The sequence below is a fragment of the Stenella coeruleoalba genome, assembly GCF_951394435.1.
Source record: "Stenella coeruleoalba genome assembly, chromosome: 19".
Lineage (NCBI taxonomy): Eukaryota > Metazoa > Chordata > Mammalia > Artiodactyla > Delphinidae > Stenella > Stenella coeruleoalba.
The window spans coordinates 46,743,109-46,767,596 of NC_137165.1; the positions used below are offsets into that span (position 1 = coordinate 46,743,109).

The 24,488-nt window shown below is 51.9% G+C and overlaps 1 protein-coding gene across 1 annotated transcript in view; it reads right to left on the reverse strand.

The window, feature by feature from the left end:
• Positions 1-488: 488 nt before the first annotated feature.
• Positions 489-24,488, reverse strand: part of ERN1 (endoplasmic reticulum to nucleus signaling 1) — an 82,863-nt gene continuing 58,863 nt past the window's right edge. The window contains exons 11-22 of the mRNA XM_079903998.1: positions 20,840-20,958; positions 18,028-18,219; positions 15,717-15,987; positions 14,883-14,973; positions 14,430-14,619; positions 13,277-13,376; positions 12,845-13,044; positions 9,174-9,321; positions 7,993-8,120; positions 6,261-6,384; positions 5,758-5,825; positions 489-5,231 (exon numbers count right to left, since the gene is read on the reverse strand). Coding sequence (XP_079760124.1) covers positions 5,022-5,231; positions 5,758-5,825; positions 6,261-6,384; positions 7,993-8,120; positions 9,174-9,321; positions 12,845-13,044; positions 13,277-13,376; positions 14,430-14,619; positions 14,883-14,973; positions 15,717-15,987; positions 18,028-18,219; positions 20,840-20,958 — 1,841 coding nt within the window. The 3' untranslated portion in view covers positions 489-5,021. The remainder of the gene's footprint in view (positions 5,232-5,757; positions 5,826-6,260; positions 6,385-7,992; positions 8,121-9,173; positions 9,322-12,844; positions 13,045-13,276; positions 13,377-14,429; positions 14,620-14,882; positions 14,974-15,716; positions 15,988-18,027; positions 18,220-20,839; positions 20,959-24,488) is intronic.

The window sequence follows — 24,488 nt, forward strand, 5'->3', positions numbered from 1 at the left end:
GGCTGCTGAGCTCATTCCTTGGCGTCTGGGCAGGTGTCTTATGTGCTTCTGACACGCACAGGTCGTGGCTTTCCCGTAGCTGTGCTGGCTGAGTTACCTCCCTGGTGTTTTTCCCCTTGTGGATTTCCTGGTCCTATAACCTATTTACACCTGCCGCAAACCCTGCCTCATCAGGAGGCATGTCTGTCCCAACATGGCCACCTTCCTGGAATTCAGCCCAAATCAATACTTTGGGGGACTTCCTGCAGTGGTTCAAGGAAGCTTTGCCCACAGAAACTAAGGAGGACTCTCCAGCCCCCGGACCCTGCCATGAACACCAGCAAGTAAACACACACACCTCTCCCGTCCGTCCTCCCACCCGCTAAGCCCACTGCTCCGGCTCCACCAGCCAGACTCCCACCCAGGAAGACAGCCAAGAACGACCCCTGGTCTGACAGTGGTGGTCAAGCCTCTAAGAAGATGGAGCTGGCTTCCAAATCTAAAACTACGTTTATTTGTGGTCGGTTCAGCGTCAGGTGCCATTATCAATCAGCAGAATTATAAAACTGTACAGGAGGTACAAAAATAGGCCGTTTAACTTAGATACCCTCACGCCATCAAGCTCTAAAAATACACATAAAAACTGTACAACCTGGCAGTTTATAAAATACAAAGCTAAAAAGAGGATTTCAGGTTCCACAGAGGATTGTATCACACAATTAACACAGACCCATCCAACAATTAACTGTCCACAGAGAAGACACAATGGCACAGAATTTAAAAAAAAAAAAAAAATCACTTAAAAATTAACATTTTTACCCCAACCAAATTATTTATCCTTTAATGACAAAACTACTATAAGGCGTCCATCCTGTGGAAGGATACAGTATAACTTTTCCGTTTCCAGTTTTAAAATGGTCAGGGGTGTTGTCCAAAGCAAATCTGATGTGCTTTAAGCAAGTGCAATTGTCACTGGATACACTTCAGAGTAAAAATTAAATAAATATAAATAGGTTAAATAAATAGGTCACTGCAAAAAGAACGCTACCTAAGGTTTGCATCTGAGAATGCTGCAGAGTTGACCGGTAATGCTTTCTAGGTAAGCGGGGACTCCCCCGTCACAGCTTCTGGGACACTGAAAAGGAATACTGTACCCGCCAGACACTCAAGAGCACGGGGTGAGGCGGGTGGGGTGGGGACTTTGGCTGGAAGTGTTGGTTAAGGCTGCTCTGGGGGGAGGCTCATCGCAGATGCTGTCTTTGTGGTTTTCCAATGAATACAGAGAGGATTTAAGTGCCGATAAAAAAAATCAGGACCTGTTACTCGTGGAAATCACTGTTTCATAAAGAAAACCAAGTACAAGGAAGAGTAGACACTTTGGTTTAAAGGATAACGGGTCCAACACTGGAAGGCGGAATTCTGGCTCATCTGTACAGGACACCTGGCAACTTTCTTCCAGGCAAGGCCAATGCGCCAGAGCACAGTTAACTGAAAGAACTACTCCGGGATGGTGAAGGGTGGCCAAGGAAAAGAAACACTGGAAAATACGAGGAAGAGGGATTTCAGAAGCTAAATGAGCAGAGAGAAAGCTAAAGAGAATTTAAAGAGGCTCGTTACAGGTGTGCTGTGCTCTGTCTTCCAGCACAGAAGGCTGTGAAAACGGAACCAGCCCACCTTCCTGGAGGACTTCAAGGCTGAGGATCCGATGACCAGAGATGCACAATGAGAACAGTCCCGGGAAATCCAAGCCTGGCCACAGTCTACCTTCAGAGAAGAAAGTGGCCAAGAGGACAAAGCCCTGCAACCCAAAGGCCCCCCACACCTTCGAGGTCAGATCAACCACCAGTTCATCTCTTTCACTGCGGTGATAAATGAATCGCGTTCACACAAAACCTCCCCCAGAGCATCAGGGCGAGCTCTGATAAGGACCCTTCTTCTCCAGTTGGTGGAAAGGAAGCACTTTGCTGGACCCATTAACCTGTGGCTCTTCCACTGAAATACGTGTAATGGGTCAGAATAACGTCTCCCTGGGAAGAGCCTATGATGACTCTTGCACTGAGTGAGGGGGAGATGGGAGGGGACCTTTGCATCTGGGATTTTATACATCAGCCACCAGGTGGTTTAGTGACTTATCATGTAACACCAATGATTCCCAAGAGTGCAGACACTCTGGTGCCCAGTGACAGGTGGAGCTCTCTAAAAATTAAAGTTAAAAGGACTCAATAAGCAACATGAGAATTCTGGCAGGTGTGCCAAAGACAGATTCGATACAAGGGTCAACACAAGATTTAAATAGATTATGGTGTCCTTGGGATCCCTAACAGATGCGAATAAATTCTGTCTTAAAGATGAAGATGGTGTACTTGTAAAAAGTCAAACAGCCTTCAAAGAATCGTACTAAAGATCAAACAGCTCAGCAGTGACAGGACACGCGGCAGGTGCAGAACCCTCTTTTCGAGAAAGGAAGACACCTTCCCGCTGCGCCGAGCACAACAGGAAACCAGAATTCTAGAGACCAGGATGGGATAAACCAGATGGTGCCCACAAGAGACCTTTTCAAGTGGCCTGGAGGACTGACGGGTGACTGGGTTCCCAAAGGTGACGGAGAGAAGATGGACAGAAGGCAATCTGACCCCGGATCTGATGGGTGAAAACCCCAAACGCACGCCCTTCCCCACGCCCGCATCTTCTTTGCAGCACTGATATTTACTCACTGCCGTCTATCACTGGCTCATATGAAAGCCAAGGTTTTGCCTATTTTGTTCACCTGTGTCCCTAGCATGCGATATCCTGCCCAGCTCATACAGTAAGTGCTCAAATAAAATACATTGAATAAATGAATTTGAGAAAGTTGGGTAGTTAAAAACTAGTATTGCAAGCAGAAAAGGAATTTTAAAAAAAGCTGTCCTGGAGGCAAGCTGGGCCAAAACAGAGAGATGACATAAACCCTGGGCTGCTGAGAATGACCTGGCTACTCCCCAGAGAGAACATTCAGCAGCGACCACGAGGCAAGGCAGCTGCCTCGCCAACAGCCCCGCCCCCCACTGCCCCCAGCACAGGAAGCTGACGGTCCTTTAAATCGCTCACGGCACCTTCTCCACTTCGTACTGTCTCACCGGTCAGGCCCGGCGGCAAAGCGACCTGCAGAGCCGCCACAGAACAGCGCGGGAGGGCGCTGGCTCAGGAGCATCAGAGCGGGGAGAAGAAAACCGTCCGGCTGTGTTCCTGAAAAACGGACAGCGTGGTACAAGACACCACGATGCTGACCAAGGATGCCGGGGTTCCCAGGTCTAAATGAGGTAACTGATGAGGTTTAAAGATGTAGGATAACATTAAAAGGAGAAAAGAAAAAAAAGTGACATTAGGCATTAGGAAAGGAAGGGAACTGAATTCTCTGAAGGCAGAATGAGCGCTTTTGATGAGTGGCCCTCATTCAAATCCACCACCAGAAAACGTCTTACAAGGAGAAGAAACAGCGATTTCTCTGTTAGTTAGTAAAACCAGACAGTAACATTCTTCCTCCTGAGAGGAGTCTCTGGGTTCACTAGGACCGAACTGCAACGATCCATTCCCCTGGCTGGAGAAAGCACACGCAAAACGCTTCCTTACGTGGTACCCTGACTGCATTTAACCTCTAAGGCTCTCGGTAGAGAAAAGACAGAGGAGTTTTTGACTAAAACTAAAGTTAAAAATTATATTAATTTTAGGGGGAAAAAACCCCATGGTATTGACATAATTTAGAGAATATTACTTTCATACATGTATATAGTGTTGCTATAACGTTTTACTCTTCAGCATTAGAGAATGTTCAACATACGAACACTCTTTCTGGAGGGGATGGGACTTTGGGTATCTTACAAAATAGAAGATGTATTCTATATCTTACATTACTTCCTCACAAGCTTCAAGTTAAGTTCAGCTCACGCTAATGTAGCATTCTACAGTATGATCAAATTATAAAGTTATTAAAATCTGCCAAGAGAAACAGAAAAGCCTGCCCGAAAGTGTGTGGTGACCCTGGCCTTGGCCCTCTAACCCCTGGCCCGTCCTGCCAGCTCCAGGGACAGAGCAGCCTCATCGCCCACCTGCTGGCCAGGGCTCTCCCCGGGGGGCCACGAGTGTCCTGTTTGGCCTGCTCCCCTCTGGTCCCAAAGGCCTGTCCCTGCCGGGATCGGGATCGGAGCTGCTTTCCTTCATAGCCAGGGGACTTATCACCTCCTGCCCCCAAATGCTCCTCAACATCCCCAAGCACCCCAGGGCACGACTCCACCAAAGGCCACCATTCAGGCCACCGGTGCCCTGGGCCACAGCTGTCTCAGAACGCAGCATCCTCTTTGTTTCTGAGAGACCCGCAGACACAGACTCACCTTCCAGAGTTCCAGGCTGGCCTCTCCCCACACCGCGTCCCCACCCTCAAGGCTCTCGCCACCCCCGAGGAAACACTGGTTACAGTGACCTGGGAACCTGTGGGCGCGTCTGTGATCAGTGAGGCATCTCCGATCCCTGGGGATGACGCCCTCTGAAGGTCCTCCTCCTCCTGGGCACCCTCTCCTCCGGAGCCCTGCTTCTAGCGGAGGCTGCACTTACTGCACCTCGGCCCGGCTGGTCCAAGAGAGAGACGCTCCCGGTCCCAGCACGTAGGCACCACTGAGGGCTCCCTCAGCTCTCTTCCTTAAGGGCCCACACAGTGGCATCTCACAGGGAGTTTTAAAAGAAACGGAAGTCTGAAGCGAGTTTATCCAGGAGAAGGCAGAGGGTGCTCCCCTCTGCCTCTGGGAATGGCCCTCCTTCGCAGCCGTCCCCCGATGGTCAAGCTTTCACGGCCAATGTCTGCCCAGCTCCCTCGTGGGTCGGGAGGGGGGGCGCGGTCACGCCTCCCACTTTCCGGGGTCAGCATCCTCCCCTGCTGGCTGCAGAGCAGGCAGCTCGAGGCACTTGGCTTTGCAGCCTGGTCTCCCTGCTCGGCAGGAGACGCCAGGCTGTGGCTTGTAGAGACCAGGCCCTTGGTCCCAGCGGGGCCGCCGGCACGGAGGCCGCCTGGCTCAGAGGGCGTCTGGAGTCACTGGGGGCCGGGGCTCGGGGGGCTCGTGGTAGTAGGGCTGGAAGGGCCTCTCGCGGCGGCACAGCTCCATGGCACGGTAGGTGTGGGAGAGGAGGTGGGGGAAGCGCGACGTGAAGTAGCGCACGAAGCCGTCGGGAAGGGGGCCTAGCGTCTCCCGCACCTCCTCGGGCAGCTCCCGGTAGTGGTGCTTCTGTAGACGGGAGGGGGGCGACACAGACCCACGGTCAGCAGAGAGGAGCCCGCGGGACCCGGCAAGACCCTCGCTCAAGAAACACCGACCGTTAGGCCGCGTGAAGGAACCACCCACCAGCACCGGGCGCCGCTTCCCCTCCTTCCCGGGAGGCCTCGGAGCCGAGCGAGGCCTGCGCGGGGAGGGCGGGGCCAGTCCCGGGCGGGAAGGCCCCCCCACCCCCACCCCGTCAGAAGGAGTTTATCTGTGCACATCCAGGCACCGAACAAGTCAGCAAAGGATGTAGCACCCGGGAGCCCGCTTCTAGCAGAGGCTGCACTGTGACCTGTATCCCCGCCTCAACATCCCTGCAGGGAAAGTTCATTCAGGGGAAGAAGCAGCCTCTAGTGTTTCCTGTGCAGCCGAGGCCTCCCAGCCTCTGTGAGGTCCTCATCCAGAGGGGCTGGAGGACCCCCAGAGAAGGGATATGAGCAGGGGGTGCTGCGCTGCGGCCCCGCCCGGACCGCCGTGTGCTCATAGCCCTCACCTTATTTCTCATGGCCCGGAGGAGATCTCGGACAGAGCCGCCTTTATAGGTTCTGAATTTACGCAGATCTACGAAAAAAACAAGGAAGGCAATGTAACAGACAACACAGATTTCGAAAGAAAACAATTCCTGGGGCTCCTGGGGATCAAGCAATCGGACCAAATCATGACCTAACTCCATTCTTGTCACTGACAGGCGCACTTCCCCAGACTGAACCCCAGGGCGGCAGTGTTAGTCTGAATTCCACCTCCCTTTCTCACCTGCGATCAGAAATGACCGCCGAGGGCAAGACACCTGTCACTGACCTGTCACTCAGACAACTGGGACACACGTCAGAGCAATGGTGTGACCTGTATCCAAACCACAGGAAGCCTCAATCCCAGAAGCGATATTCGGAGCCCCAAACGGCCTGGAGTTGCCGTTTCCACGTCTGCTTCTCAGAAACAGCTGCTGCTTTTGCACCGCTTCCACCAACACTGACCCCGGGGGCACCGCGAGGTCACCTGTCTGGAGGGGGACAGTGATGTTCTCCCTCCAGTCCATCTTCACCACAGCCCGCCCGCCGCGCTCCAGCTGCTTCACTATCGGGCCGTCTAGGGACTCCTTCTCTATCCGGTCACTCACGTCCTGGGAGGGAGACAGGGCAACAGGTAACAGTCAGTGTGCAGAGGCTCTGAGAGCCAGAGGACGGACACTCTGAGTGCCGGGATGGCCACCCCTGCCTGAGCCTGAGCCCAGAGCCGGGCAGCAAGCGTCCTGCCTTCTCCCCTGTCCATCACCTCTTCCCTGGGAGCAGCCCCGTCTGCCACTCGCTGAGGAGAGGCCCACACGGACCATCTCCACCTCAGACCTGCAGTGCCTCGCCCGTGTTTCACACATACATGCCACACAGGGCCACGTGTGCAAACCGTATTCATCGATGAACCAAAAAAAAAAAAAAAAGGTCCATTTTGATTCGCATCCTGTGACTTTTGTGTACCCACTGGAACAGGACATGCTCAGAGCCATGACTGATGCAGGGTTGTCACTCCTCATTCAAACAATTAGGAAAGACAGATGAAGCCAAGACTTCTTTCAGAGGAGAAAAGCTGGTGACAAGAGTGTGGGCTCTGGAGGCCCCGGCCCTGGATCTAAATCCTGCTCGGGGTCCGAGGTATGCACCTGAGCACGGGCCTCTCTGAGCCCCGGCCAGTGAGACAGGTCCACCAAGCAGCCTCATGGGGCTCACGGGCCCAGCCACTCTGCAGCACGTGGGATCTTCCCGGACCAGGGCACGAACCCGCATCCCCCGCATCGGCAGGCGGACTCTCAACCACTGCGCCACCAGGGAAGCCCTGGCTTTTCTTTCTTTGATGAAGATGAAGTCAGACTGGCTGGCCGTCTAACTTGCAGTTGCGGGAAGAAAGCCTTGGTGGGGGGGATTGATGGTCAACTCGGGTACACGGGGGGCACATGGTGCTGAGCCGCAACGTCGGTACAGCTAGTGACGCGGACGGAAGCTGGGGGTGTTCGCAAGGCACGTGACTTGGAGATACTGAGAGTTTACATCCTAATCCTGGTGGGGTGAAGGTCCCTTTGTGTGAGCTTCATTCCTGCTCTATGTCTTGTGATCATCAAAGTGACCTGGATAGGGACTTCCCTGGTGGTCCAGTGGCTAAGACTCTGTGCTCCCAATGCAGGAGGCCCGGGTTCGATCCCTGGTCGGGGAACTAGATCCCACATGCATGCCGGAACTAAGAGTTCACATGCCGCAACTAAAGAACCCACATGCTAAGACTAGGGAACCTGCGTGCCAAACTAAGACCTGGTGCAGCCAAATAAATAAATAAATAAAAAGGACATTAATCAAAAAATGTTAATAATATTAAAAAAAAAACACACACACAACAAAGTGACCTGGCTAGTGTGAGGGTCCCTGGAAGACACCTGCCCTCAGACGTAATGTTATCGCACACTTAGAGTACAGTATAGTGTAAACATGGACTCTTATATGCACCGGGAAACCGAAACGTTCATGTGGCTCCCGTTATTGCGACATCTGCTTTATCAGGGTGGTCTGGAGCCAAACCCGGTCTGCCTGTATGGAGAAAATATATTAAAATGTCAACTGTGGTTATCTCTCGGTTATGGAATTACGGGGTCATTTGTTTTATTCTTTGTCCTTTGCTGTAGTTTCTGGAAAAATACTGGAAAGGTTACATGAAAATTTTTGATAAAGAAAACAAATGTCTCCACCTGGAAGAACTGGAGCTGCTTTTCTAGGCTCCAGAAGAACGGGTGTTTGAGCACATGCTTCGCTGACGGGCGCTTCTGAGGATCCATTGCAATCATCTTCTCTATTAACTCCCGGGCAATAACGTCTTCTACAAAGGAGGAAAATAAACATGCGACTCGTTACTACCAGTCTAAAGCCACAAGCAAATACCCACAACCCTGACAGTCTGCATGCCCTGTGACTCAAGGTTCTACGGACAGGAACTCAATCCAATAACATAAGAGCTTGCACAAGACTTCAGCCAAGGAGAGTCCTCACTGCGCGGTTAGTGAAAAAGAGTGATTGGAAATACTCGATATCAGAGGCTCGGGTGACACCATTGTGCCTCCACACGCTGGACTGTGGGCCACCAGGATGACGTGCTGGCTGAATGCGGACGGACGCAGAGAGGGTCAAGATGAAGTTTAAAAACGGGCGTGCTGCAAAATACTATGCACTATTTAACCCCATTTTTATAAAAATATGCATACATGTCTAGATAGATGATCAGAATAATAGATACAAAGGTATTAGGAGCAGTCATTCATCACTGTATAATGGGATTCTAGCCTTTATGCTAATCTGTTTTGTCTCCAGGGAATAAGGAAAATTAATCCATGGGCAAAACAGTAAGATGGTTTAAAGTTTTTCAAAAGGCAACAGTGGGGTGTCACGGGCCAATTATAATGCAGGAAACCCTGAAGTCAGGCAGAAAGACTTGTCAGCTGCGTGCCTGGAGAGCGAGGACCCAGCCCGTCTGTCCTCAGCCCAGGCCGCACGCGCTGACAACTGGCCCACACACGAGAGCCCAGTGTATGCAGCATGGCCTTTCCGTCTCCCCAAACATCAGGGCAGGAAGGGACCTCAGATTATTTAACCCTCACGAGTCACAAGCTGGAAAACAGAGGTCCCCCAAGGGGGCCTTACCCAGGTCACACAGGTCATCGTGTGACCTGAAGGAACCCGGGAACTGCTTGGCTTTAGAAGGTGGCGCTTCGAGGACACCCTACCCAGCCCTCCACCAGCTCTGGACCCAGTCGTCAGTTCACTGAGGACCACAGGGCGAGCAGCTGGAAAGAAGGGCCTCTGGGGAGTCAGAGCCAGCCCCACCCCCGCCCGCAGGGGCCGCTCCCGAGGCCCCCGAGCCCTGCTGCCCGCTCACCGTGCTTCTCAGGGTGCAGGCAGTCCAGGCTGCAGGCGCCCAGGAGGATGTTGGCCTGCCGCTGCAGGGACTTGCCAAAAGGGTGGCTGCCCTCAGATATCACGTAGTAAAAGACGCAGCCCGCAGAGAAGATGTCCACCGTGTAGGTCTGAAAAGAAACTCGGGGCATCAGAGGGCTTCAGGGGAGAATTCTCATGCTAACTCAGCAGCAGAGGAGGGGGTTGTTGCTGCTGATTCTTCCACCTAGAAGGTGCCTTAGGAGAGCCGGCTGAAAGTTCTGATGGCCTCAGAGCAGTGCTGGGTGCCCTGCAGGTCCCACCCGAGTGCTGGAGGTCCCAGTGGAGAACTGGGCTCTGGACCCAATGCCTGCGATGCCTGCTGGCTCTGCCACTGGCCCTCGGAAGCCCCCTGGTCACTCTGCGCCTCAGCGTCCATGACCACGAAACGAGGATGACCCCATGGGGCTGTTGTGAAGATTAGATGCACACGTTAAGTGTGAAAACGGTGGCTCAAACCAGTGCTCGGCCCACAGGACGCTCTCTCCTTGCTGCTAGTTATTCTTCACCCAACCAGCATGCAACTCCTCGTGGGCAGGAATTTCTGTGCGTTTGCTTCCCTGTTGTCCCCCCAGGGACTTCCAAGGTGCCCACATATGACAGGTCTTAACACTGGGTTAATAAACGAAATAAAACCAGTTTTTGGTGGGAATGCCTTGGTGGTCCAGTGGTTAGGACTTTGCACTTTCACTGCCGAGGGCACGGGTTTGATCCCTGGTCAGGGAACTAAGATCCCACAAGCCACGTGGCGTGGCCAAAAAAAAAAAAAAAAAAGTTTTTGGTTCAAAAACAGTCCCAGAGAACATATGTATATGTATAACTGATTCACTTTGTTATAAAGCAGAAACTAACACACCATTGTAAAGCAATTATACCCCAATAAAGATGTTAAAAAAATAAATAAAATAGACAAAAAAAAAACCAAAAACAGTCCCAGAAGAAGATTAGTTAACAAATTTCCAGTGAGCTCACTTTGATGTTATCTAATACCACGTCTCACTTATCCCGTGAAACCATTCCATGCCTACAGATGAAATGTGTGTGTATGATGCCTAGCATGTCTACATGGGGTGTTACACTGGGATGGCTCCCGAGCACGGCGTGGGTCCCTCACGTCAGGCCCCGCCACTCGGATTCTCCACCAGACAACGTGAGGCTCTAGCGAGAGAAAGCCAGGAGCTCATCGCCTTCCTCACTGGAGAAAACACACCCTTCACAAGAGCCCTGTGAGGTGAGCAGAGCAAATGTCACCATCCCCAGATGAAGACACGGACAGAAAGGCTCAATGACAAGCCCAGGGTCACTGCTGGATAGCGATAAACCAGGACAAGATGCAGGTCTTATTCCTGAGCCCAGTCATCTTTGTTCTACTTCATCAGAATGTTCCTTAGGTGGGTGACAGATTCAGGACAGGAGGAACAAGTCCACCACCACTGAAGCGCTCACCTGGTGGCCACTTCTCACCTACTGACTGTGTCGTTAATGCTCTCCGTTTTCCGTTTCCTGCAGCCCAGGCTGCCTGACTCCCCAGCATCCTTACCACTCATGCTGCCCCCTGGGGGCTTGCGTTCCACATGCTGGGCCCCTCTGCCCCCAACCCTATGGGCTCATCTCTAGGCTCAGTTATGTTCTTTCCCAAACTCATTTCTGCCACTTGTCCTTGTAGTTTAAATACTCCATAAGCTGATAGAATACACGGGCCGCCAAGCCTGAGGTAAGCTGAATCTTTGGAAAGACTCAATGCGAGGGAGTTGCTACAAAAACTGCTGTGGAATTAGATGTGGGAGACTCAACTGTAAGCGACAGGACATAAATAGCTGAAAGCTAGGATTCTGCTTTCAAATCACTTAGGAGGTGTCTGAAATGTCTGAGTCTCGATCTAGAAGTCACAGAAGGCATGTGAGTGGGCTGCATACAAGAGAGGAAACGAACAACTCCATTCAGTTGGACCCAAGTCAATAAAAAGATCTTGTCTTACATCAAAGACTTCCTTAAAGAGTCACATGACTTACTTTAAGTCAAAATAAAATGTTTAAGGTGTGTATGTATTTCCTTATGATTTTTCATCGTAACTGACCTTTTTGATTAACTGACCAGCTGCGGTCCCCCGTGAGTAGGATAAGAGGCTCCACTGAATCTAATCTATTTTAGGATGGCTGATCCCATCCAGGTCTGATCAGGGAACGCCACATAATCCTCCAATGTCTTACTGGGCTAGAAAGCAAGGTGCTCAAACACGACTGGGCTCTCAGCAAAAGGATGCAGAAGCCAGCGTGAAGGGGCTCCTGTTGGCCAAACTGGAACAATCTGAGTACCAAAAGGAATAGGAACAAAACCAAAAACAAACAAAAATGAGTAAGGACTACAATGGATTATACTGCTATTTTTTTTAAATCCGTGAGTCCACAGAGAGAGAGAGAGAAAAGGAATATAAATAAAGTTCTTCTTTACAGAAAAATGTCAGCTAATAAATGTAGACTTTCTACGAATGCAGTGATTCAGGCAAGGATTGCCAATGGACGCTGAACCATCAGGTGGGTGACTGCTGGTGATGGGATATTCACACTCTGCCAGAGCATCGCCCCACACAGTCCTAACAAAGGCGAGATGCCAGTGTCACCGCCTGCACCAGCTGCTTCAACTCAGCATCACCATTAGGGATGCAGTAATGGTACAACCCGACTGGGACTGTTCTTACCAAAAACACTTAACTTGAATCTAGTCAAGCCCTTAGACCTATGTCTAGTTCACAGGAATACAAGGAACAGGCAAGTTAAATACCACCAAGAGGAAATGAGTGAGCGAATCCCAAGCGAGGCATTCTACAGAGAAGTGCCCCGACTCTGCAAAGAGCCACCGTCGTGGGACAAGAAAGCTGGGAGAACTGTGTTGAGGAAAGGAGACCGAATCAAGCGCCATGTAACAAACACACCTAATTGGGTCCTGCTTTACAGAAACCAGCTCTACAAGAGACATTTGGTGAACAACTGGGGAAACTTGAATATGCATTGAACACTAGGTATCAATGGAAACAGTATTAATGGCTGAGGTGTGAGCATGGGTAGGTGGTCAGGAGGTAGAAGGTACCTGTCCTTGGGAGGCGTGTGCTGAGGTGTTTAAGGTAAAGGGCTGGGAGTCCTGCCACTCATATTCGAATGGTTGCAGGAACAGACAGAGAGTGAAAAATACGGACGAATGTTGAATCTAGGTAGAGGTACAGAGGTATTCACTGCTCTCAATTTTCTGTATGTCTAAAAATTCTCAAAATAGAAAGCTGGAAAAACAAAAACAAATTAAAAACAGAATGAAAACTGGAAGCTTGCTCACCTTACGCAAGTCCTGATTTTCCAGTTGCCCAAAATAGGGGGGGAAAGGATTGGAAGAGTACGGGGGAAAAAAACAGACAACTGCCTACATTCACCCCTTTCATTCCTCTGGACAGGAGACAGTGTTAGAGTGCTGGCAGAGTGCTGCTGGGGGAGAAGCTCTCCGCTACAGAAACGTCCCTCTCTGGCAGTGAGCGCTCCAGCCCGCCCCCCTGGGCCTGGAGGCTCTGAATCCCCCGGGAACAAGAGGCTGCTTCCGCAGTTTTCACAGAGCCACGCCTACACTCACGGGGTTCTCCTTGCAGTCTTCGCTCAGCATCTCCGGGGCGATCCAGCCTTCTGTGCCGGGTACCCCTGAGCGGCGGCTGAAGCTGTGTCTGCCCACTGCCAGCTTCTTACAGAGGCCGAAGTCGGAGATCATGGCCTTGATCCTGCCGTGTGCGCTGGGCATGGAGAGGAGGATGTTGTGTGGCTTCAGGTCTCTGTGAACTAACACAAAACTCCAGGTTAGTCCCGTGCTTGGACTCCTTCTGCGATGGGGATGGGCCCTCCTCAGATTCTCAACAGACCCGCTGCTGCCTGTAAAGGTCCTGGCTCTCAAATGTGTTAAGTCCTCTCTTTCTTCAACAACAGGGACCCCGTGAGGCAGCAAAGAGCTTCGACAGAGGCAAGGACCACCTGAGCAAGTTGTCCCCCCGCCTGATAAGGGGAGGCTTCTCACCGATGTTGAGGGAGTGCAGGTGGGCCAGGCCCGAGGTGGTCTGCTGCAACAAGGTGATGGGCTCCAGGCCGAGGTGGGCAAAGTCTTTCTGCTCCACGTACTGCAAGAGACACGAAGGCTGGGTCACGGCACAGGGCCCTCAGGACTTCGCTCCTCAGCATACCTTCTCTCTCTTTTTTTTTTTTTTGCGGTACGCGGGCCTCTCACTGTTGTGGCCTCTCCCGTTGCGGAGCACAGGCTCCGGACGCGCAGGCCCAGCGGCGAAGGCCCACGGGCCCAGCCGCTGCGCGGCATGTGGGATCCTCCCGGACCGGGGCACGAACCCGTGTCCCCTGCATCGGCAGGCGGACTCTCAACACTGCACCAGCAGGGAAGCCCTCTCTCTCTTTTTTTAAGTGATTCAATTTTATTTAGAAAAATTCGGCCTGAAGGTTTTTGCTTTAATAAACATTTGGTATCGGGTCAGCTCGTTTTCTTTGATCATATTTTAACAAACAAATGGGAAGTTTTACTGACAATATTCTCCGTTCAAATCTGTATTTTCCAGCAGACTTTCTTTTCCCCTGAAAGACTGACTTAAACAAGCAAACAAACAAAGCTCCAGCTTACTAGTTTATAATGAGGTGACGAGAGGGGAAGGAACCCAAGTTCACTGCCTCCTACAGGTAAGCCTGCAATGAAGCCAAATGATACTGAAATATCACAGTTGCACAGCCTGGAAACTGCGCAAAAGGGGTTCAATGGATTATCTTAATGACTCAAGTCATCAACTAGCATCCCCCTAGCCCACACCAGCCCTGACCGGCGATGGGAGGAAGGATCGACCAGGTTTCCTGGAGGCCAAGAGGGAGAGAGGTACCAACTGCAACCACAGACTGCCCCGGGCAGCCGAGGGGACCACACAACGAAATCTGGGGAGAGGGAAGTGCTCTACATTTCCACTGTTGGTGGTTAAAATGGGTACATACCCTTGTCAGCATGCATCAAACCGTACACTGAAAACGAATACGTTGTATTGTAACCTCAATAAAGTTACTAAAAAGAAATTTAAAAAATAAGGAAACTGGCAGTCCCTAAAACTGCACCCGAGCTGCCAGGAGAAGGGAGCCGACGGTGGCGCTGGCAGAGCCGTCGGTGACCTGGGGCCACCCACCTCCTGCAGGGTGGCCGCGCACAGCTCGATGGCGATGTACTGGAACTGCCGGTCCCTCTCGGTGCAGAAGTAACGGATCACGTTTGGGTGCTCATCCGACTCTCGCAGCAGCTGGACCTCACGGTCTGCGAAACTAAAACACTCGGGGAGGATCCTCTTGACGGCCACGTCGCGGTTGTCAAACATGCCACTGCAGGACGAGGAGCGGGGTTGGCTGTGGAAACGCCAGGAGAACCCTGGGCCTGCGGGACTCCTTCCACCTGATGCAGCGTCTGCCTCGAAGGCCTCACAGCCTGGGGGGCCCTGACCAACCGCCCAGCGGCCCCGCGGCCATCACTTCCCCCTGTGGGGAACTCTTCCATCTGGTCACTGCGATAACCCCACTGTGCCCCTGGAGCCGATGGGAGCTTGCACGTGAGGTGGTGAAGGCTCAGGGCTCTCCAGGCCACTCACCGGTACACAATTGTGCCCTCGGCTCCGTGGCCCAGGACGTCCTTCGGACAGAATGAGATTTTCCCAACTATCACCATGCTGGTTTCCTCATCTGGGACAGAACAGAAAAAAGGACAAACATAACCTAACCACCTTGAGGCTAGAGTGGCTACAAGCTTCCTAAGCTCAGACTGAGGGGTCCTGGAGAGCAGGAGCTGCTGGGCCCCTCCCCAGTCACGCCCAAGCCACCTCCTCGCCTGCCCCTGCCCTCTGTCCCAGCTTTTACTTTCACTACTGTGAGGTCAGAAGCCTGAAGACAGGGCTTCTCTACAGATCCACCCAAAGGTCTGCACCGGAAACATGCAGGTAGTGCCGGGGGACGCGTGAGATGGAGAGACCAGTAGCAGAGTGTCCAGCCTGAGACTCAGGACTCTGAGGTCTCCTGCACTGGTTCCACACCAATCCCCTCAGACGATCGGCCCTGACCGCCGGCCTGAGCCCCCCTCCCGCACGAAAGCAGACCAACAGCTGCACCTTTGCACGTGGCCACCGGCCGGCCTCAGGGGCGCTCTCGAACCAGAGGGCCAGTGCACCTCTGGTCAGCAGCGACTCTCAGCCCTCTGTGCAGCAAGATGGAGGGAGGGCCACAGTGGCTCCCTCTGCGGGGCAGAGGCCTCGGGATGGGGCAGAAGCCCCGCCCCCGGAGTGGGGGGGAGGGGGGGAGACCTCGGTGAACCCTTGGGAACAGCACTTCATAATCCCGTGGAGACCCCCAGGAAGGGCATGGGGCTTTACAGTCCTCAGGTCGTGCTCCAGCGAAAGAGAAGGCGGCACCAAAATGGCAACTCGCTTTACCCTCGTCATCCTGCTCCGGGAAGGGGCTGGTGGCAGCCCTGGAGGTGGAGCCGCTGGAGTGGAGCGAGTGGTTGGAGGCTCTGGGGGACGTGCTGGGGCTGCTGGTGGCCGAGCTCTCCGAGTACTGTCCGCACGAGTCCAGGAGGTCGGTGTCCTGAGCTGCGACATCTCCAGGTGGGTGGAAGGGCAGTTGCTGCTGTTGCAGGAGCTGGATCTTCTCCAGTTCCTTCTGAAACTGCTGGTGCTGGAGCTGCCGCTGCTGACGTCGGCTCTGGGAAGAGAAACCCACAACCCGGCCAGTGCAGCCCAGCGCCCAGCGCGCAAGCGGGCGGGACGGGGCAGGCTCCTGCGGCGGAGGAAGAGGGGACACTTGAGGTGACCCCACGGGGCAGGACGAGACCAGTGAGAAGGCCGCGGGGGGCAGAACGTGGTCAGCGATCGGAGCTCTTCCTGCCAGTTAGACTTCCCAGTACAGCCCATCCCCCAACTGGAGGGGCCCTTCAGGGGCAGCAGAGGAGGATTCCACTGGAGGTGGAGGGCTGGGCCAGATGGAGGGGGGTTCCAGTCAACTCTACAATTCTGGGACTTTTATGAAAGTCTGGGGGACTTCCCTGGCGGTCAAGTGGTTAGGACTCCACACTTTCACTGCCGAGGGTGCGGGTTCAACCCCTGGTCGGGGAGCTAAGACCCTGCATGCCCCACGGTGCAGCCAAAAAAAAAAAAAAAAAAAAAATCCACAAAAGTCTGGGAATTGTTGCAAGAGTGAAACCAAACAGGAAGAATGGGTACCAGGTGGCTGAGAGTGTGGTGGACACAGGGAAGACCCAGGCTTGCTGTCTACCATGGCCGTGCACATGACAGAGGTTGGCGCACAGATCACCAGCAGTGCGGAGGCGGGGACGCCACTGGGGCTCGGGGCCACCTGGCCATCTGCCCACAGCTGCACAGCCAGGATGTGGCAGAGCGGGGCTGAAACACAGGGAGCCTGGCCAAGGTCCCACTCCCATTTCATCATGCTGCCTTCCCCACACCCCACACTCTTCTCATTTAGTCTGTACAATTCATTCCATCATACTTTGAAGTGGCAGCGACCTGTGATTATTAATTACTACCCCATGCGTGGGAAGGTGGCTGCAGGGATGGGTGTGTAGCCAACACCACACCCGCCTGGGAGTTTTCTAGAGATCTCGCTCTCTTTCTTTCAACTTGGGTTGTAATCCTGGAAATTCCATCTACTAGCTGAGTTACCTCGGGAAAGTTATTTAACTTCCCAGAGTCAAGTTTCTTTATTTGTGGGTAGGGGATAGATAAGAATAAGAACTGGGTGAGGCTGAAAAAAAAAACAATGCAGGTGGACACATTTTGAGTACCACGAAGGGCCTGTCATCCTCATTCCTCCACGGGGATGTGAGCTTTTGGAGCACTTGTGTTCTGAGGTGGTAAGGTTTCAATGCTCCAAGCATCTTGATGAAAGAATATTTCTCCAGGGAATTCCCTGGCGGTGCGGTGGCTAGGACTCTGTGCTCTCACTGCCGAGGACCCAGGTTCAATCCCTGGTCGGGGAACTAAGATACTGTTAGCTTTAGCTGTGTGGTGAGGCAAAAAAAAAAAAAAGAAAGAAAGAAAGAATATTCCTCCAGAATATTTTATCCAACCCACAACCTACTCAACTATGTAATTTTAGCCACTTATTTCCAACTAGAAAGTCGAAGGAATAACCGTGCCGCCTTTCTCACTCTATCTGATATCTCTAACAGGCAGGTTTCTTTTTTTTTTTAAGATTTTTAAAATTTTTAATGTGGACCATTTTTAAAGTCTTTATTGAATTTGTTACTATATTGCTTTTGTCTTATGTTTTGGTTTTTTGGCTGTGAGGCATGTGGGATCTTAGCTCCCTGACCATGGATCAAACCCTCACCCCCTGCACTGGAAGGCGAAGTCTTAACCACTGGACCGCCAGGGAAGTCCCTAAACAGACAGTTTTTAAGGGAGGAAAGCTTAATAACAGATTTTCATGTATTATGTGTAGTCTTAGAAAAAGAAAATACAGTTTTTAAAATGATTTGCAAGCAAGGTTTCCAAATCAGTTTTTACAGTCAAACTATAAGATGTAGGTACAAAATTGTCCTTTCCTGAGAAGTGAGTGTCTCTTTAATTACAATGTGTTTGAAGATAAGCCAATATTGACTTTTAAGTGGGAAAAGAAATGTATTTGTTTCTTTGCCACCTTTGTCTGGACCTCACTAACATCGGGTGATGGGCAAAGGTTCAGAAACACGTGGGAGGGGAAAGGGAAGGCGTGGAGCTTTACCAGGGGGTAGGTGATGATGAAGGCCACCCAGCCAATGAGCAGGAAGGTGCTCAGGATGATGGTGGCCATGTCCTTGAGCATGGAGTCCACGGGGGCCTCGGGCCTGGGCGGGGCATGAGCGAACTTCTCTTCCACATCTGGAGAAACTGTGGTAGGTGCGTTTTCTGAAGTCTGGTCAACCAGGTCGATAACCTTGCATGGGAGAGAGTGGCGACATCACTGCACAATTTCTAGTCAGATATAAATGAGCCAAACAACGAAGAGAGGCAATGACTATGTACGAGGAACGACTACGCTGTGGAACATGCTGGATTGTTTAAAGCCCACCCCAAGACCACAAACCAGATAATTGCTGCCTTTTTCAAAGCAACTGCCTTGGGAGGCTATGCCCTCTTGCATTGATAGCATCATTACTCAAAAACGGTTTTTAGAGAAATACTTTTGAAAGTGCCTTCAGATACTACATTCTTTTGAAAATCCTTATTAAAGGCAAAAACATCCTTTCATGGTAGATCTGACGTTTGGGGGAACTCTGAAATCATAGGTAACAAGTCTGGCGGAAGGTTGGTAGTCAATTTGGTAACAGCATTTCACATTAAAAAGGAAAACCGCACACACACACACACACACACACACGCGCGCGCGCGCACACACACACACACAGCTATAAAGTAATAAAGCAGCTTTCTTATGTTGCTTGTAAACTTTCAGTGCAACTCCAAACACAAAATCACGTATTCAAACAGTCCACTATTTTTCAAAGTTTTTAAAAAGCATCAGAACCCTCTGTTAGAGCCCCGAATTAACTCAGATAAAGTGGAGCTTCTGCCGAAGCACCTCAGAATCTCTAGGACTTCAAGAAAAATGCACTGATTTGTTCTCAAACATCTGCTGTTCCAGGTGTGCCATTATCACTTGCTGATGAAATGCACACGCAGCCTCCTTGGCGTCCCACACGTTCACAATGTTCACCGCCCAGACTAACGCAGCGCCCTGCCTCCCTCTCCTGCAGCCCCTCCCGCAGGGCGCAGGGGCCTGTGGCTGGTGGCAGCTGAGCAATGTTTGCTGAACACGTGACCAGAGACAACACTCATTTAGTTATATTTGCTCACGTGTGTTTGTTTTAAAAAGTTAGTCTTATTACCAGATAAATGCACCTCAGAGTATGTTCATGGACTTTTAAAGGACTCTGTTCAAAATTAAACGATGAAACAGGAAAATCTCAACTACAGCCATCTCTGAGTGTTCGGTTACGGGTATTGTTTAATTTTCTTCTTTAAACTTTTATTATTTTCTAAGTGTTCAATAACAAATACGCTTGGCTTTAATCAGATCAAAATCAGATCAAGATTTTAGGGCGCCAGTGCTATCTCCAACCTGGCTCCCTCCAGAGATGAGGGACAACTCAGCGCACCCTGGAATCTTAAACATCCATGTGATTTTCTTCTCCTTTCTCTCTGGATAAAATCTAAATCTCTAATGTGAATCTGACGCCATCACAGCCCTCACATCAGCCAGCCGCTCCCCTGCTCCTCTGACCCTGCCCACGGCCCCTTCTCCGGCCGGGACCGCACAGCAGGGCTGCAGGAGCCGCCAAGCCCGAATGGTCGGACCCCCAGCCCGGCTCCCACAGCCACCCTCCAGCCTCCCCACTGCTCCATGCCCCAGAAGGCTGCCCACCTGGGCAAAGCGATGGGCTCCCTGCCCCCAGTTTCCGGCAAGGACACCAGCAGATGAGACAGAGCTGGAGTTCTGTGGGGCTGCCAAGCGTCTCATCTGAAGCTCCAGGCTCCTGGTCTGGGGCCCGATCCACTCCCTCCCCACATGCTTCAGGCCCAAGTACGCTCAGAGAATCCCAGAACTGCCCACAGTGTGAACGAAAACTCCCCTCGAATCATGCTAGCCTGGCTGGCCGTCTGCCTCCAGCTGAGACCCTGACAGCAGGCTGTCTCCCAGGGCTCAGGAGGGCGGCCTGGGCCAGGGCCTCCCCGCTACTCCATACCCATTCTGTGGGTGCCCTGGGTCCCTGCCAAGCAGGCCACTTTCAACAGGCCATGCCTGGCTTCAGAAAACCTCAGTCTCCCCACCTGCTCTCTTTGTCGGCTCTTCGCTTGCTGCCCGGCTTGGAATACGGTTCCTCTGTAGCCGTGTGATCCCATCCCCTGCCCCCCGTTCCCCACTGGATATCCTTGGATGCAGTCAGGCTGTCTCCTCAGCCCCAGAGCTGGACATGCAGGGTTAGCCCCCCTCCAGGCCTTTACCTCTGCATGCTCCCCTCCAGCGCCCACTGCCTCTCCCACAGCCTCCCGGAAGCCCCCTTCCTCCCTGTCAGTCCTCAGCACTTTGTTTGCTGTGGATTCCCGTGTACCACTCTCCCCTCCTGAGTGGACTGCAGGCTCTAAAGGCAGGACAGGGCTTCCCTGGTGGTCAGTGGTTAAGAATCCGCTTGCCAATGCAGGGGACACAGGTTCGAGCCCTGGTCCGGGAAGATTCCACATGCCACGGAGCAACGAAGCCCGTGCGCCACAACTACTGAGCCTGCGCTCTAGAGCCCGCGAGCCACAACTACTGAAGCCTGCGTGCCTACAGCCCGTGCTCCACAACAAGAGAAGCCACCGCAATGAGAAGCCCGCACACCGCAACGAAGAGTAGCCCCTACTCGCCGCAACTAGAGAAAGCCCGCGCGTAGCAACTAAGACCCAACGCAGCCAAAAATAAATAAATAAATAAATTTATAAAGGCAGGACAAATGCCTTATCCCCCAGCACCTGACACGAGGGGCCACCAATTGACTGTCCACTTCCCCACTCACCTCCTCAAAGCTCTTTTTCTCTGAGTCAGCAGGAATCACATTTTCCCGGTGTTTGGGCAGATTGTTGGGGAATCGCTCCAGCATCTTGGTAGATGCAGACAGTGGGGTCTCGTGGTGTCCTGTGAGAGGAAGCACAACCTCTCATGAGAACAGTTTCTCCACACAGTGGTTGCGCTTGACCCACTAAGCTTAAGCAACCGTCACTCCCCCGTGAGGGGCCCACGATGCAGACGCTCACATTTGTAAAGTGAGAGAAAGCGGGAGGCAGTGACAAGAGAAATTCCATCAAGACAGAACTTTTATTCCTCAATGGCGTTAGTGCAGTATTCTGAATCTCACAACAAGGAGCAGAGAAGTGTCCTTGTCACGAGAGGGATCGGGATGTCCAGGGCACGTTCAGAGCAAAGCTCATGTGGATAATCCCTAATCAAGGCCGTACACTGTGAGGCACTATGAAGCTTCATCAAAAGCTCAGGGAGGGGCTTCCCTGGTGGCACAGTGGTTAAGAATCCGCCTGCCAATGCAGGGGACACGGGTTCAAGCCCTGGTCCGGGAAGATCCCACACGCCGCGGGGAAACTAAGCCTGTGTGCCACAACTACTGAGTCCACATGCCACAACTACTGAAGTCCATGTGCCTAGAGCCCGTGCTCCACAAGAGAAGCCACCGCAGTGAGAAACCCGTGCACCGCAACAAAGAGTAGCCCGCACTCGCTGCAACTAGAGAAAGCCTGCATGCAGCAACAAAGACCCAACGCAGCCAAAAATAAATAAATAAATAAAATTAATTTATCAAAAAAGATATTGTCCAAAAAAAAAAAGAAAAGCTCAAGGAGTTCTCCCTTCAACGCTGACCCCTGTCACATCACTCCACTAAGGGTACCAAGTCCCCATCTTGGTGTTTAAATCGCACAGGCGGAGTTCTATTCCCACTACCTAAACACGAGCTTCCCTCCTGGGAAGTGGTGAATTATTCAGAAGACAGCACGTTTGCTGCATGGATTGGGGATCCCGGGTCCCTGTTTGTTCCTTCACTGTTCCCCACACAACTATTTCAAGGCTGCCTAGCAGTCATTCATTACATGTTTATTGAGCATCTACTGTGTGCGAGGGACAGAGCTAAATAAAATAAAAGCAACGATATTTGATATGGCCGGACGATCTCTTTAGTTCTGAAGTTAAACGACTCCACACACCGCCCAGAAGAGCCAGTCACTCTCTCAAGCTGGGCTCTCAGCACCCTGACTGCTTTCTTCTCTGTTCTCTCACAGCAATCAGATCTCACCTTAATTCCAGTCTCACTCTATATTCTGTCCTCTGTTCTCCCAAACCTATCAAAGATTGTATGGTATGTATTTCCAAGACAAAAACAAACAAGAACTAGTCCGAGCTACATACATTTCTCATCTGGAGAAAGCCCCTTGAACTCTCTCTCTTTGGGTCAGTTCTCTATCTGTACCATAACACTGTTCGCTAACGGAAGCCTAAACTTGTTTTGAGCCACCACCAAGTTCCCCTTGTCTTCCAAGGAATGCTGAGACGGCGGGATATCCTGAACTGGTTGCCCGCTTCAGACCTCTGATTCGCACTTGCTGGTGGGGCCCAGGGATCTGACCAGGAGGCTTTCCAGGTACCTCTGAGGCTCACTAACAGGAGACCGTCTCGCTAAGAGCAATGAGGGGTCCCCTCCACACACCACCTTGCACTGCAGCGCCCGCTGCTCTAAGAGCTCCAAGTCCCACCCCTCGGCAGGGCGCCAGAAGGGGTTAGCCCGAATCCCCTCTTCGTCCTGTAGTCTTTGTAAGCAGGCCTCCCCTGTAGTGGGGCCTTTAGCAATACCTTGGAGCGCACCCTGAACCGGCTGTGCTATGAATGTAATCATGAGCTCCTGAAACACTTCTGTACAAACAGAACCTGGTCTTAGTGATGTATCTGTCACCATCCAATAATGTCCAGGCTCCAGAGCTGAAAGCACAGGCCCTGCCCTGAACCTCCTGGATCAGGAGCTCCAGGGGTCATGCGTGTCTATCTGACGTAGGTCCCAGGTGAAGCCGAGAGCACCCCAGGTTAGGGCCACTGCTCTGGGGTAACCCACAGACCACACCACTCAAGCCTGGAGAACTCGTCTTATTTTCAAGATTAAGGTGAATGTGAGGATATCCTTAATGTCGTCCACAATCACCAAATCAGAGGACATATTTGGACATAAACGAGCATATCCTTTTACCCGTGGCCCTCAGTCTACACAAAATTATCACTCAGTCCCACTACCTTATTTAGAAAAGACCAGCTTTGAAGTTTCTCAAAAGGACTTTCCGAACTGTGGGGCACATCCCTAATTACTTCCTTATACCTTGTTGGGTTTCTCAGTTTTCTTACTTGGAAAACCTTTCCATTTTAAAAGGATATCATTTCGGGACTTCCCTGGCGAACCAGCGGTTAAGACTCTGCGCTTCCACTGCAGGGGGCACAGGTTCAGTTCCTGGTTGGGGAACGAAAGATCCTGCATGCCGCAGGGTGCGGCCAAAATAAATAAATAAAATAAAAGGATATCATTTTGCAACTGAGCCATGAAGACTTTTTCTGGATTTTTTTGGTCTCACACATTTCCTTAGTTTCCAAAATTTTTTCACTTCTTAACCACTGGTAGACAATGTATCCCTTAACTGCTTCATAAAACTAAGTGGCCCTGTGATTTTAATGGCCTCTGCCCATCAGTTCTTTTTTTCCTCCACTTTGGGCCCATTCACCCACACTTTCCGAACTAATTCTGTTCAAAAAAGGGTAGAAGTATTTTGTTACCTCCTCTGCCCATTATTTGGTAAAAATAATAACCAGAAGAAAAACAGCTGTAAGGAGTCAGGATGAACAAAGGACAACAAGGCCAGGACGACTACAAAGCAACCGATCGGGGCTCCAGGACATCCAGTTTCCTTCCTCCCTGTGATGCCCAGTTACACCCCCCCATCCAGATGCCACCGGCTGGCTACCTCCTAGCCCTGCAGTGTCCCAGGCGGCTCCACACCCCTTTTCCGGCACCCCCAGGCCTGACCTCTCTCTGCCCTGGTCCCAGTCGACACGAGCACTGAGCAACCACCAAGCACCACGGAGCACCACCGCACCGGGAGAGAATGGGGAGGACAAAGCTCATGAGCGCCTGCGTGCTCCAGCACCTCCTCGGGGCTGCATCCCCACCTCTCCCCACCTCTGGCGCTGGGAGACGGCAGAATTGGGGAGGGGGCTGCCGCACTGGAAAGGCAAGTCCGGTCAAGAAAACTCCGTCCTGCTCTAATTACTTGGGACACTTGCCAGACACATAGCTCCTGTCACCTCTGCCTGCATCGGTCACACTCGCTGCCTTCCGGTGTCGTCTCAACTTCTTATCACTGATGGTGGCAGAAACGGAAGAGAAGGAAAAAGGGACCACCAGTGGATAAGACTCCACACACCCAACGCAGGGGGCACAGGTTCAATCCCTGGTCAGGGAACCAGATCCCACATGCATAACGCAACTAAGAGTTCACATGCCACAACTAAGATCCCACGTGCCGAAACTAAGACCCAGCACAGCCAAATAAATAAATAAATATTAAAAAAAAAAAAGGGACCACCCCACACACCTGGGACTTCTGCATCCAAGTCCAGCTTCC